The following is a 19,874-nucleotide window of genomic DNA, read 5'->3' as shown; positions in this document are numbered from 1 at the left end:
GCGCGGCTGGGCACCGGGCTGCCGCGAGCGGGGCGCCGGCGGGCTCCGAGCGGCGGAGCCGAAGGCCGAGCCCGGGCCGGGGTCGGGGCGGGCGGGCAGAGCCCGGGCAGGGTGCCGCGGGGCCCGGGCCGCGGGGGCGGTCGCGGCGGCGACCGAGGGGGCTGGGGGCGGACGCGGGGAGGCGGGCGGCGGCCCCGGGGGAGGGGCAGGGGGCCGGCCCGGCCCTGCTGCGTGTGTCCCGGGAGCGGGGCCGGCCTAGCGGGAGGAGGGCAGGGCGAGGGCGGGGCGGCTGGCGGGCCTGGCCCAGCCCGCCGGGGAGGAAGGGGAAGGGAAGGGAGGAAGGGGGAGCGGGCTGCGCTGTTGCCCTTTTAAGCGAGCGCGGGGGTGCAGGAGGCTGGTACAAAGGCAGCTGCCGCCGCGCTCGCCGTCCCCCCGCCGGCTGGGGCTGCCCCGGCCTCCCCGCCCTCCCGCCATCTTCCGCCCCGCAGGCGCGGCCGGGGCCAGGGTCGGGCCGGGCTGAGGCGGAGGGAGGCGGCGGCAGAGCGGGCGAGGCGGCGCAGGCCCGGGCCCGGAGATGAGGCCAGGATGTCGGTGTCAGGGCTCAAGGCCGAGCTGAAGTTCCTCGAGTCCATCTTCGACAAGGACCACGAGCGCTTCCGCATCGTCTCCTGGAAGCTGGACGAGCTCCACTGCCAGTTCGTGCTCCTGCCGCCGCCGCCGGGCTCCAGCCCGCAGCCGCCGCCGCCGCTCACCATCCACTGCAACATCACGGTGCGGGGGCCGAGCGGGGCCGGGGGCGGCGGGGGGAGGGCCGGGGCACGGCCCGCCCTCGCCATTGTCTGCGGGGCGCGGGGAGGGGGCGCAGCCCCGCCGCGGGGGTGACTCAGCACCGGCGGGGGGGGGGGGGGGGACACGACAGGGGCCTCCGCCCGCCGCGGGGGCCGGGACCGGGGGGAGGGGGGGGCTCCGGGGCCCGCTCCCCGCCCCGAGGCTCTGCGTTTCCTCCCCACCGCGACCGTAACAAAAGTTAGGGAGCGGGCGCCCCCGGCCGCTCCTCCCCGCCGAGGCCGGGGCCCGGCAGCCCCTCCGGGGGGCTCCTCCGGGGAAGCGGCGGGTGCGGGGGAAGGACGTGGGGCCGTCGCGCCGCCAGCCGCCCCCTGCGTCGGGGCCGCGAGCCGGAACAAAGGGCAGCCGGGCCCGGGGCAGCGGGGAGAGAGCCCCCGGGTTGGCTCTCCGCCGCGGGGCCGTCCCCCGGGGCAGCGGCGGAGGGGTGGCGGGGGAGCAGAGGGAGGGGGGGCCCGGCCCGCCCGCCCGCCCCGTCCTTGCGGCGTCTCGGCGGGGCACGGGGAGCGTTTCCCCCCCTGCCCCGGGCGGTGGGAGCCCGGGAGGGAGGTGGGGGCGAGCGCTTTAGTGAGTGCGCCACACCGCCGCGGCCTGGAGCCGGGCGGCCCGCCCTGACCCGGGCGGGGAAACGCGGCACGGGCGGGCCTGGGTGGCGGCAGGGCCTTCCCCGGGGGTCAGCCCGGAGGCGCGGCGGGGGGGCCGCGGCGCTAGGAAGGACGGCGAAACTTTTCCTTCGTGCTGTCATGGAGGGATAGCATAGCGCCTCTGGTCCCCTACCGAACAGCTGTTTATAGTTGTTTTATCGAAATAGTGGCACTTAAACTTGGGAAAGGGGCCACGGGCAGCCTTGTCCAATCTGAGGACTTGTACTTGCGGTTTGCTTCGGGATTTCTCGTTTCTAAGCTTTGTTCCCCCCGCCCCCTGACTTAAATTCATTAAGGTTTGTTTGTTTTAAATGTGTGGGAAGGAAGCAGAATAAAATGGTCACTGTTTTGTGCCACGGTAAAAATCCTCTGTGTTTTAAAAAATTTAGGGCCTAAACTTGCCAAGGGATTTGAATATATCGGTGTCTGTGACTCATGTACAGGAAAGCGCTGGAGGTTCATTTTTGTTGGACTGGTTGTAGTTATAAGTGAGTTCAAATGCCTTATCAAGATTCAGAGGGTAAGAGTAGAGAATCAAAAAATTTTGCCTGGGTGAAAATGGGGTTAGTATGTTTGGGTTTGAGGAAGCTCTGGAGCTTTTTTGTCTTTTGCCTATAAAAGGATGAAAGTTTCAAACAGATAGTGTGGAGGTAGAAATAGGCGTCTAGGTGTAAATATTTGAGTACTGAAAGGTGAAAGTGTGCATGCAAACCAGGCAAATCCAGTAATCTTGATTGGATCCTTATTTGCCTTAAAGTAACTTTATTAAATTAAAGGAGACTTGTTAAGAGGATCTTTCAGGTTTCACTGTTAATTGTCATGAGGAGTCAGTTTTGTGGTCGTGGGACAGGTGTTTGTTTTACCGGACACTTGTATATACTTGTAAGAGGTTAAGATGTTTTCTATGGTAAAATAAGCAAGATGTTTTGGTGTTCTTGTTTTCAGACATGATCTGTTAGATGATGGATTGTGTGACTTCCTTTAAATATTTTTTTATTCAGTAGAGAGTGTTTCATTGCTGAGAAGTCTGGCTCTTTGTTTCCACACAAGATGATCTAGTTCATAAGTCTCTCTCAAAAGAGTAAAATAAAAGATCTGATGATTGATTGTGCACCTTTAGTTGCCAGTTGAATTTGATGGGTTATTTCTTTGTCAAGGGACAGCTAACAGGGAAGCCAGTAGTGAGGCCACAAGTTTTTGGTGCCTTGGGTTTGTGCTGTGGTGTATGTCTACTTCTGAGGCTGCTTTTGACGTAGATGCTTTTGATAGTAATTCTTTCTTAACTTGCAAAGGAGTGTGCTCACTTACTTGCAGGCCTTTGGTGGAGGTGTGTCTCCGCAAGCAAGAAACAGGCTAAGGTCACTCTTGGCATTTTTATGTTATTAATGAGGAAACAGTGCCTGCAATCTGCTATTACAGTCTCTCGCCCTAAAGGTCAAGACGTCTTTCACATGCCATTAGAATTGTGGTATTATGAGCTTGCAAAAAGAACAGGAAAAGAGCTGTTTCAAACCTTAGAGCTGAGACTTCTGCTTTGAAAAAAAAGGCTGTGTCTGAGCTTCTTGAAACTTCTGTTTCACAGTTGTCTGCGAATAGGTTGGTGCTTTCCAATGTTGACTAATTTTTGGCTCTTTGAGGTAGGTGGTTATTTTCCCTATCTGTTAAAAATAAATGGGAGAGGGCAACCTGAAATACAGAGGTGGCTCTCTTCAAACAAGTGGGCAGAAGATGACAGAGCCAAACAGAGAAAGCTGACCTCTGGGCTTCTGTCCTAGTTTTTTGACACAAGTGTTAGAGCTCTTAAGTGTGACAAAAGTGTTTTTTCTTCCCACTGAATTGAATCTCTTGGCTCTGACTCCTAATTGACTCTTGTTTTTTTCTGTAGGTAAACTAGAAAGATATAAGTCTTGTTTACTGTGCTTCAGTGGATCTGCAGGTACTGTGGGAAGTAGAACTTCAAATGGCAGTAGTAGCATACAAAAGCTAGTAAGGCTATAAAGTTGTTGGTAAATATGTTTTCTTAGGGAGACTCACCCTCTGCATCAGAAGCTGCTATCTTAGTGCTCTGGATTTGCAGCGCGAATACGTAACTTCAGCTGTTTGCTTCTTCTAACCAGTTTAGCTCCTACAACACTCATCAAGCCAGGCCATTTCCCTTGTTCAACTAAAGCTTACAGTAAATTGTACATCTGGAGGCTCAAGAATCCTGTTAAGGGGAAGAGTAAGCACAAAGCTCAATAATAGCTTTTTTTCTTCGTGGTTCTGTTTACCTCAATACTTTACCTAAAGTGAAAGCTGTCCAGCAGTGTGTACAGATGCTGAAGTTACTGGATGGAGGAAAATCTGGTAGGGAAGGAAGCTTCCAGTAGCTTCTGCACTAAGTCTGAAAAGAGACCTGATAACTAAGTTGCTCTGATCTTCACAATGGATCTCTTTCTTTTCTTCAGTCTAGAGAGAGAAGGCAGAGGAAAGAGAAAACATTCTTCTGGAGAGGTGAGGGAGAGTGTCTGCTTAGGAACTGCATGGATCTCCCAAAGTTTTCTAGACTAAATTCCACAGTTTGATTAGAAGCCTGCCCTGGAACTTCTCGCAGAGATGACTTTCTGGTTGTCTGCAGTATGAGTTTGTAGAACTGTCAAGGTTAAGCATTTGCTGCAGCATCCTAGGAATGGTCTACCTGTGATACTAAGCAATGCTTGAAATGAAAGCAAGATACATTTTTACTTGATAGTTGTTCTGTTTCGTAAAGTGACAGGCAAGCTTTGTCCAAGTCTGTCCTTCATTATTTCTGGTAGTCACTGATATTGGAACTTAAATAGTTAATCAGATTATTTTAAGAGAGACACTTTAGGGTGGAGTCATCCCTGTCAGAAACATTGCTGCTTATTCCTGAGAACTGTCTAATTATTGAACTTGTTCAGGCTGTGTACCTTCACATTCCCATTTTGTTATGCCAACAGCAGTGTCTCTGTTCTGGAGTTTTATTTCTGTTTTTCTCAGATTTCCTTTTTATTTAGCAGCAGTATTCTAATTAAGTTCAATGAAGTAGTGTCTTTTACAAAGTATATGTATTTATCCTGGTCCTGTTCTGCATGTTTTTTGAAATTACTTAGAGGAGTGTGTTTAGTGATCATGACTTCAGGTAAGTGTCTTCCACGCAATTCATAGTTTCAGTGTGCTACCTTATGAGACTTAAATCATAGTATTCCGAAGTGTATGTTAGAATTATTCAATCTTTTCCTAGTTATTACAACAAAAAGGACTGGTATGAACTGCTGTAAAACATAGCGTATTTTTTAAGATAATCTCTTCGGAGAGAAACTGGATATTAATATCTCTCCACCCATACACAAAACTACTACTGAAATTCTGTGTCCTCAGGTAGCACTTCAGGTAGAATGGGGTTTGCACCAGGTCTGAGTGGGAGCAAATTTTGCCCCAAACAGCTACTGGGCTCTGATGTGCAGTGATATCCTTCATACATTAACAATTCAATTCAGGTGATATGGCTGAATCTAGTATACTCTTGCTTCTCTGCTGGAAAGAGGTATCTTCTGCTTTTGCTGAAAAATACCCTGCTGCTAAATCGGAGTTAGAAGCTGCTATGAAAGACTTGAAAACGTTACTGTCTACAGATAACTGCAACTGATGGGAGAAGACTTTATTTTCCCTTCTAAACTAGAATGGATGAAAAGAGATTACCTGTGAAGCTTTTGACAAGTTGGGTATATACAGAAAGTGAGTGTATTTGCACATACAGTAGTCCTTCAAAGGGAGAAGATTTTAATATTAAACACACTCCTAGCTAATGCCTAGACAGCTGATAACCTTTTAAAAAGGTTATTTGTTTGTACACAGAACTAACCACATAATGAACAAGGCATTCAGTTCAAACCACAGATACCTTTTTTTTTTAAGATCACTAGACATTCTGTAGTGAGGTTGAGACCTTTGTCTTGCAGTATATGAATACCAGGACTAATCAAAGCATACACAGCTTTATCTTGATAATACGTACTTTTCTAGCTGGAATTGGATGTACTTGGTGTTTTAAAAAAGGCACTCATGTAACTATTATGAACCCTAACTTACGCAGTAGAAATTGAGGAGTTTGGTGGTGGTTTATGTAGCAAAAATAGAATATTGCAAAAAAGAGTAGGAGAAATCTTTTGTGTCTGGAAGATATAGGGCCTTACTTTCCGACACCACAACTTAGTTGTGCTGTCTGTGAAAGGCTGTAACAAGTACTTCAGGACTTTGCAGGCAGTTGTTCTGTGCCCTCTATAATGTATGAAGTGTTCCTAAAATATCCTAGAAAGCCGTAGTGGTGGGCTTCAAATATAAACACTGGCTTATGTTGAGGTTTTAATGTACAGGAAACTGCACTTATTTCAGATGGGTTACTCATGTGAGTTAATGATATAATAATTTCAGAAGTGGGACTGGTTTGGTCCTCAGAAGAGCTCTCCCTGCACTTTGATAATTAAAAGAAGTTTATAAAAAGAATTGTATTCTTTTTCTCAGCATCCTTCCTCATGTTAACTGTTCAGGAGGTTTTTGTAAAGGACTGAAAGATACCTGGTAATTTTTGTATGTTTCTTCATATTCACTAATGTTTAAGAGATTAATTTAGAGCAGGGCTACTGTGTAACAGGCATTTCATGGTATGTGATGGATTCCTTTGTGTGCCAATGATACTTAACTTTGTGTCAAAATTGGAGGACTGGTAGTTGGTATTACAGAGACCTTTCTTATGCTACAAGAAGCAAGAGTATGTTCCGCTAGTCTTGATTGGGGAGGGGAGGCAGACGTGCTAAGACACTGGCTTTTCTGTCAAAGCTTTTTATCAATGAAATTAGAAAAAGAAGGGAGTAGTGTAGAAAGTATTCTATTCTGGAAAATAAGGTTGCACTTGAAATTCATGTGGCATTCTGTCTACAATGGAACTCTGTAAAATCAGAAGTTATTAACAGAGTTGATCAAGTGTGTTCCCAAAAAAAGAGTAACTTCATTCTGTTAGATTAACTCAGACTAGAATGAATCTGCAGGGTTTTTTTCTGTGTTATGTCAGGGGATATTGTGTATTGATGACATGCTGGTATCCTCAGCATGAATTAACTGCAATTGCTAGGGAGAGCAAAGTGTGATTGTGTCCTGTGCGCTCTGTAATCCTGCTGTTGCTTGCAGACCAGTAAAGGCTATGTGCCTTGTGAGGTGGCCAAAATTGAGTTTACTGGATTAAGGACCTGACTGGCATGTAAAAATTCTTTACTGGGTTATTGTTAATCTGGATCATTTCCCAGTCTGGTTCACTGCGTGGCTGCACAAACAGCTGTACCGTCACAACAGAGGGCATAGGAATGAGTGAGTGCTGGGGAAGACTGCTGAAGCCAGCATTGCTGACAGAGCTGCTTGCCAAGTGCTGGCTGAGTCCTCAGTGGCACTTGGGATTGCTCCGTATGGAATACCTGAGTCGGCATCAGCCCGGTGGGCCTTCGTGAGCATCTGGTTGTTACAGTGACAGCTAAATAGAGACAACTGGACCAGACTAACTGGAAGTAGTTTGTTTGTTTACTTGTAAAATTAAATTCCTTTCAGGAGAATGGAAGATATGAAGATGGAAACAGTTCTCTAAATAGTGTTACTAAGAAAAAAAGGCAAAACTTCTGGATAGGAGCAAATGTTTGTAGAAGCTGATTAACAGAAATAACTACCATTTTAGTTATGCCTCGTTGTGGCCTACTGTTCAGTACTGTCAGGTTGTTTGTGTAGTTTTGAAAGGTTGTAAAAGCCTGAATTCCTGGCTGAAGTTAATTTTTTTCTTTTTCTTTAGAATATGAATGATAATATGCCATTTTTAAGACACATGATAGTTCATGATTTAGGAAGCATTCCACTGTATTTCTTCAGCTGCAAGCTCTGTAGAAGTGAAAATGACCTGTCACCAGCTCATAGAAGACAACTGGAAAATTAAATGACTGATTGTAGTAAGGGCGGGCTATTTAACATTTAGATCTTGAAGCTAATATGGTCAGAATAGTTCTCAGTTGATCTTTGCTGGAAACAAGCATACCAGTTAGTGTATGACTTACTGATTTCTCGCTTCCAGCTGTAATCTTTAAGTGTGGCATTAAAATAATAACCTTACGTGTTTTGTTTCTTTTTTGTTATGCATACAAGGCATCCTGGTGTATCCAGTACTGTAGAGCAGTTAGTGCATGATTTCTTGAGACTTAGTTTGGACTGTGTTCTCCTTTTTCCCAGATCTCTAAGTTTTTAACACCTCTGAGAGAAAGAAGAGTTCAGTATGGTTGCAGATCTTGCAATAGCTTTGTCAGAGATCTTGCAATAGCTTCTTCAGTGTGTATTCAGAAAGGAACATAAGCTCTGTCAGAACTTGTATAGTGGCATTAGAAAAAATTAAAGCGTTCCTGTGCAGTGGTGTTCAAGATACCACAGGCTTCCTTGAATTTTTGAAGTAGGAAATAACTGTGGTAAGAGTGTGGTATTTAACTTATTAATGGTAAACACTGGTTGAACTCTGTGGTACTGAAATTTGGGGGGGGGGGGGGGGGGACACGGGACGATGACAAAGTTCCATCTAAATGGCTCTAATCTGAAGGACAGTGACTAAGCAGCACTCAGGGCAGCTGTGTACGTGTTGCTGTGAGGGGAGAGCTTGGGAACCAGGTGGGTGGTGGCTGGGAGTGCTACTCAGGTGCTAAGAGCATAGAGCAGCAGGACCTCTGTTAGCAGTGGGTGAGAATGAAAAATCCTTCTATCTGTGGATGTGTCTGGGGCACAGCAAATCTGTAAAGGGAAAAGGCGGAAAAGAGGAAAGTTGTTTTCAGAGAGGGGCAAAGGGTACAGTGCCTTTGGAGGGGGAGTGGTGAATGATTTGAACATTTGGAAGATGTAAATTCCTGAGGGTAAAGAGAATGAAGAGGAGGAGGGGGAAGCCTGGATTTTTGGGTGACAGCAGAAGTGACATCAGACTTTACATGCTGTGGAGTAACTGTATAAGTGATAAAGTCAAGAGCAGGTCTGCTAAGAAACTTATTTTTCAAGTTAACTCGGGGAGAGAGTGACATGTTGCAACTTATTTATAACCCCTTCTTCAGTTCTAGCCGTATTAGAAGCCATTTCTTGCTGCTGTGGCTCTGTGACACTAATGTTGATGATACCTTTTCTGAATGTACTTATCTGTATAGTTGCAGAAGTAGGTAATTAATAACTCTTGATGGTTAGAACGAGTTGCTAGTTTATTTCAAGTAACCGGACGTCCTTCAGGAATTTGGGCACATACTGTGCTGCTGGTAAAGAAAGAGTATTGGAGAATCAAGATTTGCAAAATACCTTTCTCTTTAGCGCATGTGTCTAGCTGCTTATTAGATAAACCATTGCCAGCTTGAGTGCATGTGTAATGCATGCATTAAAGAAGAGAACCCCTTGTGGCTGAGGGCTCCAAAACAACCATCCTCTGACAACTGTCAAGATGAGAGTACAAGCACACAGTGGGGTTTTTGTGTGCGAGGAGCAATATAGGTTGATCTGGCTGCTGTGAGGTGCTGTGGGAAAACTCTGAGTTCTAGTCTCAGCTCTACAGCCTCCTTCCTGATAAGGAAAGTCTTCAGCAATGCTGTGTTCTTTGCTCAATTTTCAGTGTGGATGATCTGTAACTTTGTTTCTGTTAATAGTATTGGCAAGGAAATGTTCCTCAGCTCACTTAACTGGGTTGGCCCTTAACAACAGTTTTCATTTTCAGAGACTGCACACTGCTCTTGAACAACTGTCATTTGCTATGCTGTTAGCTAGACCATGCTTAGTGTTAATTTAGGAGTTGTGTTTGAACATGAACATTTGGTGATTTTACTTGGGGTCCATATGAAAGTGTTAAGAGTTCATCTTTTTTGTGAATTTCTTTGAATGGATAGATGGCATGCTGCATTATGACAATGACCTGGAGAACAAAATGTTGCTTCCCAGTGAAGATCAATAACTATGTTTTTATCAGAAAGGTGCCTTTTTTGCTTTTATGCTCAAAGTTTGTATTGTAATTCTGTGTAGTTATGTTATACTCAACAACAGATAGCCTGCTGCCTTTTGTTTGGTAAGGGGAGTAGATGAGGTTGTGGCAACTGATAAGAGAGTCTGATAAACCTGTTTTTTCCAAGAGTAATGTGCAGTTTCACATATTGGAAACAACAGTTGGGACATTTTGTGTAAATTAAATAGTTCAAAGAATGGCTGTAAAAACTTGTCTGAAAGAACTTGACCGTAAGAAGTGTAGGACCTATGTTGCCATATCTTCATCCATGTTTGTGACCATTTGAAGTGGTGTTTTGTGCCTTTGTTACTTTGGTTGTGTGTGTTTTGTCTTATTCTAAGGTAATGACATTTGAGCAGTGAGAGATTTAAATGTGTGTATCTGCATAGAGACATGGAAGTAAAACAGAGAAGTATCTTAGATTATTTAACTTGAAATTATTGGCCTCTTGTATGTGCCTGTTTGAAAGCATCATTTGCTTAAGTCTTTTCCAGGATTTTTTTCTTCTTAAAATGTTATTTTCTGTCTTAGGTGTATCTAAAGTAAAAAAGTTGAAGATTCTGTAACAATTTCAAGAGAATTCTATGGGCCTGGGTTGAACAAATGAATTTTTGCAGGTGAAGCTGCAAATTACAAGCTGCTTGGGTTTTGGAATAATTTTTACACGAGTGAACTGCCATTGAAATACTGTCCCTGTTCATACTTACTTAGCTATGCTGTGGTCACCATCTTATGAACATTGGCACTTGCAGATGCTGCTGAATTTATATGTTGCAAAAAGTGTTCCATGCTCTAGGCTTTCAGTTAATTTAAAAACATGCTGTAGTCCCTGTGCACTTGTACAGAAAGTGGCTGTAGAAGGTGCAAAGTTGCAGACTGTTGCACGTATGTCTCTAAAAGCCTGATGTACAGGAGGGGAACTGCTTTGCTCTGCCCAAGAGGATGTCTGTTGTGAAGACAAAAGTAATGTCCATAGCTGTTCTGTATGCTTTTAACAGAAACGTTTCCTTGTGGTTACTTTCGTGGTAGATTTCTGCAATCAGCAGAACTTGCTTTACAGAGAACTATATTTTTGTTTGGGACAATTTGTGATTGTAGAGTGAATTTTACAGGCACCTGTAGAGCTGTGGTTTGTTATACTCTTTCTGTTCTGTGAGGCACATGCCTTTGACCCTGCCTTCTCTAACACGGCTGTATTTAATAACATAAATAATTCTAAACCAAGATACTCTGCTACACTTGCCTCATTCCCTGGAGAGCGTGCGGGAGACGAAAACCTTGACCCTGTTAGTTGTGTTGTTTTAATGCGCTCCTGAAGGTATTCAGCTCTGCAGTGATGAGCGTATTGGCAGAACCTACATAGAACAGGATTATGGGATTCTTTCAGCTACCTCCTGTAAAGGTGCAAGATGATAAAGCTCTTGCAATCTCCAGGGGTCCAACCAAAGCGTGTCACTTCACCTGGGATTGTCTTGTATAGGCTCTAGCTGTCAAGACAGTCATTAAACTTGAGGGTAGAATTGCAGTACTTTTCTATGTTTGAGAGATACATGTATTTTAGTCAGTTGAACTTGGTGCCTTACCAAATGCATGAGTTTTAACAAGTGTTCTCACTGAACTGACCACGTCAGGCTTTGATTTCAGGAGGAGCTTAAGAAAATTAAAGCTGATACAAACTTGCTTTCTGTTGTATAGAAACACTTAAAGATCTCCCTCTAACTGATCTCTAGTGAATAAAGATGCCCTTTTGTTTATATGCATTGAGCAGGTTAATAATGTGTGGTATACAATCTTAAAATTCAAAAGGAAAAGCAGTTTGAAGTTTTTCCCTTGCTCAGTAGAGGTGAGTAAAATTAACTTTGCTTCCTCCCTACTCACAATATTAAATTTTATTTGTAAATCCCCTACTGCATGCACTTTTCTTATCTTTTAGAACTCTGGATCACTCAACTGTTAGATTCTTAATGAAATGACAGTTCTTTCATATGTAAAAGTGCAAATTTTTACTTGAACTTGGAAATTAAATGTTAGAATATTTGTAATATGTTCAATAACTCAGTCTGTACAACAGAGCAAACGATAACATCTGGATATTTGAAAATACAAATTTTGGGGGTTTTATTAACTTGAGGTTTCTGGGAAATAGTTTTATTTGGATTGTTTCCAATGAAGTTTCAAAAAACCTGAGTTGAAAGTGACCCTTCATGCTTTCTTTTTTAATTATAAAGAATGGGATGGGAGGGCAGGTGACAATCTGCTGACTTTGAAAGGTTCTTAGCCTGTAGATTTCACAGGCACTCAAGTACCTAGTGGTAGAAAATGCTTACCTGCATTGTAAGCTGCCTTTGAAACGTTTGGCCCCTCGTAATGGGAAGCAGTCTGTCAGTTGTGTAATCACAACTAATACTCTTAAGAAGCTCTAAGTACTAGTGTTTTATGGTAATCAAGCTAAACTTGTAAGAATATCTTCTTAAGTCCTGGTATCTTTGTTAATATTAAGTCTGGGTTTTTTTTTTTCCTTTCCTCTAAAGGCATATTAGCACAGGTGAAAAATTCATGAGTAATGAATGACTAACAATTCCAAATAATATGTGCTAAATTGTAGCTAATTGTGTAGTTTAATCTTCAGTATTTTTTTGAATGCTTGTGTAAGATATGTATATGATCCCTAAACAGTGGGACTTGATTTTATTTTTTTAAATATAGTTCTGCTATTTAATTCAAATGAACAAATTTGGTAGCATCAAGATGTCTGCTGAGGGAAAGCCATTTATGATTTGAGGTCAGTTACCTGATGTGTGTTTATAGCTGCAAATGTATTCACCTTGAAAAGCCCTCTGAAATGGCTTGTTACATTAGGATTTACTTACTTCATTACCAAGATTTGTGTGAGCTAGAATGGTCTCTTGCTAGCCTTCTCAACACAATTAAGCTGTTTAAAAGATCTGGGGGTTTGATGTTCTGTTGTTCAGAAGTAAACAGGGGTGGACAAAGAAATTTGGGGACTCAGAAGATGAAAGGTAGAAGTGCTCTTATAAAAATCAGCTAAGTTTAGTTGTGTAAGAAGAACAGAACTAGGTTCTGTCGATTATAGAGATTTTGCAAAAACTTAGAAAAGAAATAGAATTGGTTGAATTTTGTTCAGCCAGTATGCTAAGGAGTTATAAAAAAACCCCTTTTCTAATCTAAGATGATCTAGAAATTAAAGAAAATTAAGAACTGTCAGCATGTAATTGCAATTTTAAATCATAATGCTGAAGATGTATGTTTAAACGTGTTTTCCTACTATTTGTCCATGACAAAATGGCTGTTGTGTACAAGGAGACATGGCTACTCTTATCACCTCATAGCAAGCTGTGTGTACAGGTTGTTCTAATCTTAGGAATGTGAGCAAGATGTGTTGTTTTAATTTAGCAACTTCACAATTTCAACAGTATTATAGTGATTTAGAAATAGCTCCTATAAAAATCTCTTGCATCAAAATTGCGTCGCTGTAGCTTTACAGAACAGGATAAAGATTGTATAACACTGCGAGTAAAACAGCCTTATTGTTAAGGATGAGAAAGCTTAGATAAGATATACTTAGATGACAGATTTCTACCCAGGAAGAGCTGTCTTTATATGTTCCTGGTATCTTCTGTCACTTTTTCCCTTTTTTTTTTGTGGTAAGCGAAATTGTTAGTAAAATATAAGTAGACCCTCTTCCAGAGGATGCAACAGAATGTCTGAACAGTGAGATCCCGTGTTTATTCTTCTCATACGCTGTGGTTTTCCTAAATGATCTGATAGGTTTTGAAATTGTTCCAGTGCCAGGAGTGCGGGGCTTTATTCTCTTTGTATTTTGTATGTTTATTAGTAGGCTAAATTCTTTTGCTGCATTCTGTTACAGAAGCTACAGAAGCGTTTGTGTTGACAAAGCTCCCAATCTGTCCTGGTGTTAATACAAAGACTCTCTAGAAGCGATGATCCCATGAATTGTAATTGTATCTGGGTTGGCTGTAAACATTCAGCCTTTGTCCTCAGGCCTCAGTACATGCTAGGTGTGATGTCATCTCAGCCTGTAGTGTCTTACTGAGCAATTGCATTAGCTTTTCAAGCTGTACAGCGTGCATTAGCTTGTGAAAGCTGCCCAAATCTAAGCATTGTAGCCTTTGCTTTTACTTGTAGAGAGCAGGGAAATGTCATGTTATAGCAGTTGCATAAAAGATCTCAAACACTTAGTATGGGTGATACCTGTGCAGCTAAATAGATTATACAAAACCGCTGTACGTCAGCTTTGTAGTGAAAGGCCCAAAATAATGTTGTTTTTTAGCCACTGAGAATTAATAGTAAAATAGCTGCTATTCTAGGGTTCCTCTTGTGAAATGTTGTCTTTGTATTTGGGAAGCTTGTGTTCCTTACATGAGTTAACCACTCAAATCCATCTCTTCTCTCTATAGGATGCAGATATGGAAGAAAAAGCTGGCTTAATTCTCTCAGCAGAATTAGTTCATGTGGAGTTCAGTAGTTTGACCTTACAAACCACAAGCTTAGTCTTTCATTGCATGCTATGGTGTTACAAACTCATGAGCTTGTTTATAGCTCAAGATCAGAATGTTTGAAGTTTGTGTGTGAATTCTGTATTTAAAAATATGGTGACTCATATCCGCGTGAAACTCAGCTGTTCCAAAAATACGTATTACTTACAGATCTAGAGAAACTTAGTGCCATTTATGTTTTTAAGTTAAATGAACATATTTATTGGTAAGTCTGAAGAATTAAAAAGTATTGCAGCAAACTGGAAGGTTGATTGAACTTGTATTTTAATATTAAGCATCTGTTGTGAAAAAGTTGGAATATGCAATTAAATATCCATATTCCAGAAGTCCAAAATTTGAAATATTTTCTGATACAGATGAGTGAGTATACTCGCACAGTATTTAAAAAAAGCCTTTCTGGTAAATGCATTGTTCCCATTCACATTTCAAAAGCTAAAGCAGACTAAAAATTTGAATATTTAATCAATTTTAGGGTATAATAATTCATATGTGCTATACACTAATCATGCAGGCAGTATCAAATCCTAGTATGTTTTCTCCTGTACAGCAGGGCCTGCTTTCATTGCAAAATATGGAAAGAGCAAAACATAAGGACTGTCACTCAGTGCAGAAGGCATCAGCACATTCAAGTAGCCACTGTAATGTATTTAAACACATAGTGGGATTGCTTGATCTTCAGATCTGCACTATCAGTCGTGTCCCTGCCTGACAAAGGATTCGCTGCAAGTTTTTTGGAAGAGATTTTTGTATAGGCTGCCCAGACTGGGAATAGATACTGATTGCAACCAGCAAATGTCCTACTGTGGGTTTGTTCATTAAATCCTTCATTATTAAATCCTGCTGGTGGAGAAAGGAGAAACAGAATTGTCAGAAAAGAATATAGGTAGTGAAGAGTTGAGCTTCATTCTGTAAGCAGTCTTCAGATTCCAGATATGGTTTACAAGTGTGGACTGACAGATGTTTATCTTGTATAAATCACTGCAATTAATAGACTTGCTTAGACCTGGACTAACACAATTAACAAATGCTTGATCAAAAAAAAAAAAAAAGGCTAAAAATACCTGTTAGGAGAATGTGCATACACAGCCCAAATGTTGGCTGTATCTGGAGAATATTTTTATTCTAATGAATCTGAGGATTTTAAGAAGCAGATGGCTCAATGAATCTTGGAACGGATTTTGCTTGTTCTTTGTATTTGCTGATGGGAATGTTGGCGTAATCTAAAGTCACAGTAGTAGTGTTTACCCTATTGCCTTTCTCTTAACTTAATGAGCTGGCCAGAGAAGTTCAGGTCTCAAAAATAGCTGGTTCAAACAAGTCTTCAGGCAATAGGGCCGGAGTCTCCCTTCTGATGTTCCCTACTGTGCATAAAGATCCAGTGTTGCAGTGTGAAAGTCTTGATGTAAGAATAATGCACAATTGCCAGAGACTTTAGAGGCAGGTTGAATGAAAAATGTCTGGGAGGTTATCAGTACAAAACCTGGAATATCTTTAATAAAGTGTAGCTCCTTAAAAAATAGTTTGGGAACCCAGGAGCAGCTGAGAATTCAACCATGTTTCTCCAGCAGTGATAGTGGTTAGTCTTTCAAGAGTGTCTTAAACTGAGGAGAAAATAGACTTTTCCAAGGTACTGTATTTAGTAAAGGAAGAAAGTGATTAAATCACATGTAATTACTTATCTGTTTGTCTTCCTTAGCCTTAAAATCTGGGCAAGCTGAGTACTGGACTTTCTTGACAGACATTTGAGATGTTAGGCCTTAGTTAATCAAGAATTAGATGTTCTAAGGTCTCTGCTTTGTGTATGGTATACTTCAGAGTGAAGCTGAAGGATGTAAACAGTTTGTCTTTTCATAAAGATGCTAGGAGTATCATGTATTCTAAGGTATTTTTAGCTGTGATTTTTAAGAAAATAAATATAAACTTAGGAGGGGATTGAGCTTGTTTAAAAATAAGTTTATGCAAAGGTTTCAGTTTACAGGTGGGAATTTTAGACCTCTGGAGCTAGAACTTCCTGGAGTGTGCTGCCAGGTGGGAACTTTGCTGTGATAGTCTTGTTTTGCCAAAGCTGATGCCCTTTGTCTAATCACATGCATTCTTTGATGAGGTTCAGCACTTCAGCTGGAAGGTTGATTAGAAAGTAAGCTTTATGTTACTAAAAGACAATTCTAACATGCTTATATATTTCTCCAGTTTACAAATGGATCGTATTCTGCATTCTAATAAACCCAGTATCTATGAAATGACAGAAGCTAATTTAAATAAGGAAGGTCTGTTTTTTTTCTTACGGGACTTGTACTTTGAGAGCTTGCTTAGGCTAAGTTTGCTTGACCAGACAGTATCACTAACAGACAGGTATGATGTCTTCCTTCTCTGAAAGTTGGTACTGTTGTCTTGAAAACTATAAAGCCAAAAATACCCAATGCAGTCAAGAAAGGGTGTAAATTTGTAAGTATAGTGCACATTTTGGAGTCACCTATTAAAGTAGCAGTAGGAACCTTGACTCTTTAAGTATTGAAGGATGAAGCATGATTTGTTGTCTCTGGAATGAGAAATACGGAATTTTAAACTGCAGTGAGTAAATTTATACTGCAGCAAGAGGAATGAATGAAAATTCCCTCATAGTATTTTGTAACACCTGGGGATATGAAGATAATATCTGGGTGATAAAACTGAGGTTCAGTAATTTGTCCTCAACTACTAGAATTTAATTGAATGGGTGAGAAGTGGAGAATGCCTCAAACAACTAAAACAAAACAAGAAAATCCAAACATGCCAGGGATACGGAGAGACGCCTACTGCTGAGTTGGAAGCTATGTGATTTCCACCATCCTCACAATGTTACCAAACCTGTGTTAGGAAAAAATTGGAATTGCTTTTTGAAACATCTAAACAAGAGGCAAAGGACTTCACCTTTCTGTAGCAAGGCTCTTCCTAGCACATTTTGAAGGGCTGCATGCTGTGGCAGCTTAGTGACAGAAAAATCGCTTGTCATGGATTGTATGAGCAGTTGTGGGCCACATCTGTTCTGTATGTTGTATGTGCCCTAACCATGGCTTGTTCTGGAAAATCGAGCACACTTCTAATCCTGTGAACCCATTTGATCTCTGTCACTAGGATGTGTTTGTGCATCTGCCTAACAACTGTAGGACTCTATTGATGGAAGAACGTTATTCTGTAAGCCTTCTTGATAGGGTTGTATGCAATATATTGTTTGAGAAATCTTTCAGCAGTGAAAAGTCCTCTGTGAGCCGGGGTGGTTCAAAGATAAAATTGCAGATTTTTGGCATTGTGATCTGCCTAACTTAACTTGTCCTCCGAGGCAGGAGATTTGAGCCATGTTGCTTTAGTCTGAGGGCCAGCGCTAGAACAGTTTGAATAATCCTATTTGAGGAGAAAATCTGAAGACTCCAGGTTTCATTGTTTTCACAGCTTAAATTTGGAAGAATCTGTATTTTTATGTTAAATTGGCATCAATACAGTTTTATTCTTTGACATGTACTACTTGTGATTACATTTTTTGGTAATGATCACCTGTACTGCATTTCTAGTTTTCTCCCTCCTGTTCCACCTGCCCCAGGGTTTTAAACTTTTCAACACTGTTTCTTATGTATGTTCATCATCTAATCAAGATAAAAATAGGATGAAATACTAGAAGAACCAGCTGACTGGATTTCTTACAACTTCTTTTGTGTTGCCTAAAAATGCTGTATTAAAATCTTCTATGTTACCTGGCTTAGAAAGTAAGATAAAAGGTGATGTTAATACTGTGTTGTGAAATTTTTGGGGTGAATGAGTTTTAAAAGCTTTATGGGTTTTTTGTTTATTTATTTGTTGGGTCTTTTGTGTTGTTTTTTTTAACAGGAGTCTTACCCCTCTTCATCACCAATATGGTTTGTAGAATCAGATGACCCAAACCTGACTTCAGTCTTAGAGCGTTTAGAAGATATTAAGAAGAGCAATACTCTGGTGAGCCAAGTGTTTTGGTTGTTTTGGGTGTTTATTTAGCTTTGTCACATTAACAAGCAATTTAATTAGCTCAGTTTGGGGGTTATATGGGGGGATTTGTAAACACAAGTTTATCATCCAAAAAACATATGAACCTTCTAGTACTTAAAGGGGGCCTACAGGAAAGATGGGGAAGGACTCTTTTATCAGGGAGTGCAGGGATAGGACGAGGGGTAATGGTTTTAAACTGAAAGAGGGTAGATTTAAACTAGATATAAGGAAGAATTCTGGTCTTCACTGTGAGGGTAGAGAGACACTGGCACAGGTTGCCCAGAGAAGCTGTGGCTGCCCCTCCCTGGCAGTGTTCAAGGCCAGGTTGGACGGGGCTTTGAGCAACCTGGGCTAGTGGAAGGTGTCCCTGCCCATGGCAGGGGGTTGGAACTGGATGGTCTTTAAGGTCCCTTCCAACCCAAACCATTCTATGATTCTATGAAAAGTAGTTCAAAAGATTTGGGGCAAGGAGGGGAAGATTACTTAAATGCTTGCTTTTTGAAAGTTAAGTTTCAGCCCCAATAATTACAGTTTAAAGTTTTCTGAAAAGAATTAAACAGTGAAATGCATGAGAACCTAAAACTACTGAAGAAACCAGCTCTTCCAGAGTTTTCTTTGCACAGAGATCAATTACAGAGGCAAAAGCTTTCTGTTCTCGAGAATGTATGTTCTCTAAAACATGGCTACAATGGTAACTGATACAAAGAATTCCTGGTTTCATTGAAGACAACTTGACCTGATAGCTTCTGGTTCATCAGAATGTTCCTTAGATAGTGGTAAGTTTGAACAGTGTTGTGAGTTTGGATGATTACTATTTAAAGAAAATTGTTGCACAGTTTCTAATGGTAGTTTTGTATTTCAGAAAACTATCAGGCATTATATCTTACTTGAGTACTCTTTTGGTGTAGTGATAGGAGCTCTCTGTGTGCGTGTGTGTGTATATATATATAAAAATTAACTTCTCATTTTATATAGGAAAGTAAGTGTCCTTGAATATTCCTTGGAGATAAGTTTCAGTACAAATATACTTTTTTCCATACTGAGCAGTATTGTGGCATACTGACAAATTCAGTTGTTCCTCTCCAAATTCAGCTTGATGGATATTAAATAGCCCTTAAGAATGATCTTTATTAACAGATTATTTTAACATTTTTTTGTTTGTTTTTGTATACAGGAACACGTGCATGCACATCATACATACAAAACAAATCAGTCTGCAGGATACTGCTTATTGCATGGATTATATGCTGGCCTTAGTATTTGCCTGGTTTGTGAAAACTGGGAATGTTCTTTGTCATGAAATCACTTACCTGTAATATTTACTGGGATAATGTTAAGCATATTCAACCTTAAATAAGGATGTGTAAATTTCTTTTTCTAAAGAGTATTTAAGATGCATTTGACTTCTAGCAGAAATAATTAGAAAACTAACAAGCAAGTGAGAGTCTTTATGGGCATTGCCATAATTAAAAACAAAGGGGCATTGCAGAGGAGCATTACTGTTTTAATGTATTATGTTGGATCTCATTACAGGAGACACACGTATCTGTTGTGTATTTTCTTTTTAAAACCTAAACTTTAGACTAAACTACACTGAGAAGAATGTTACAGATCTCCTAGTCTTTGTGATTTCTGCCTAGAAAGACATACAACAATATAGTAGCAGGAAATATGGCCAAATCAACTTTTTTCTTAAATACACTTTTCAGAAGGTTCTCCAGCTTGAAACTGGCATGGCTAGTAGCTTCAGACTAAAGGTTTTAAACAAGGTATTTCCTATGTCTAACTACCTACAGATTTGCTTGC

General features: G+C 41.5%; 1 protein-coding gene across 4 annotated transcripts in view; it reads left to right on the top strand.

Moving 5' to 3' along the window:
* The first annotated feature begins 307 nt into the window (after positions 1–307).
* The window catches only part of UBE2Q2 (ubiquitin conjugating enzyme E2 Q2), a 52,481-nt gene continuing 32,914 nt past the window's right edge, over positions 308–19,874 (top strand). For 2 of the 4 annotated variants that reach the window (XM_074837714.1, XM_074837711.1), the window contains exons 1-2: positions 311–771; positions 17,934–18,038. In XM_074837714.1, coding sequence (XP_074693815.1) covers positions 586–771; positions 17,934–18,038 — 291 coding nt within the window. In that variant the 5' untranslated portion in view covers positions 311–585. Of the gene's footprint in view, positions 772–17,933; positions 18,039–19,874 lie in introns of all 4 variants that reach the window. The other 2 variants (XM_074837712.1, XM_074837713.1) reach the window with 2 other exon arrangements.

This window comes from Strix aluco, chromosome 12 (assembly GCF_031877795.1).
Source record: "Strix aluco isolate bStrAlu1 chromosome 12, bStrAlu1.hap1, whole genome shotgun sequence".
Classification (NCBI taxonomy): Eukaryota; Metazoa; Chordata; class Aves; order Strigiformes; family Strigidae; genus Strix; species Strix aluco.
This window is presented reverse-complemented; position numbering and strand designations above follow the sequence as displayed.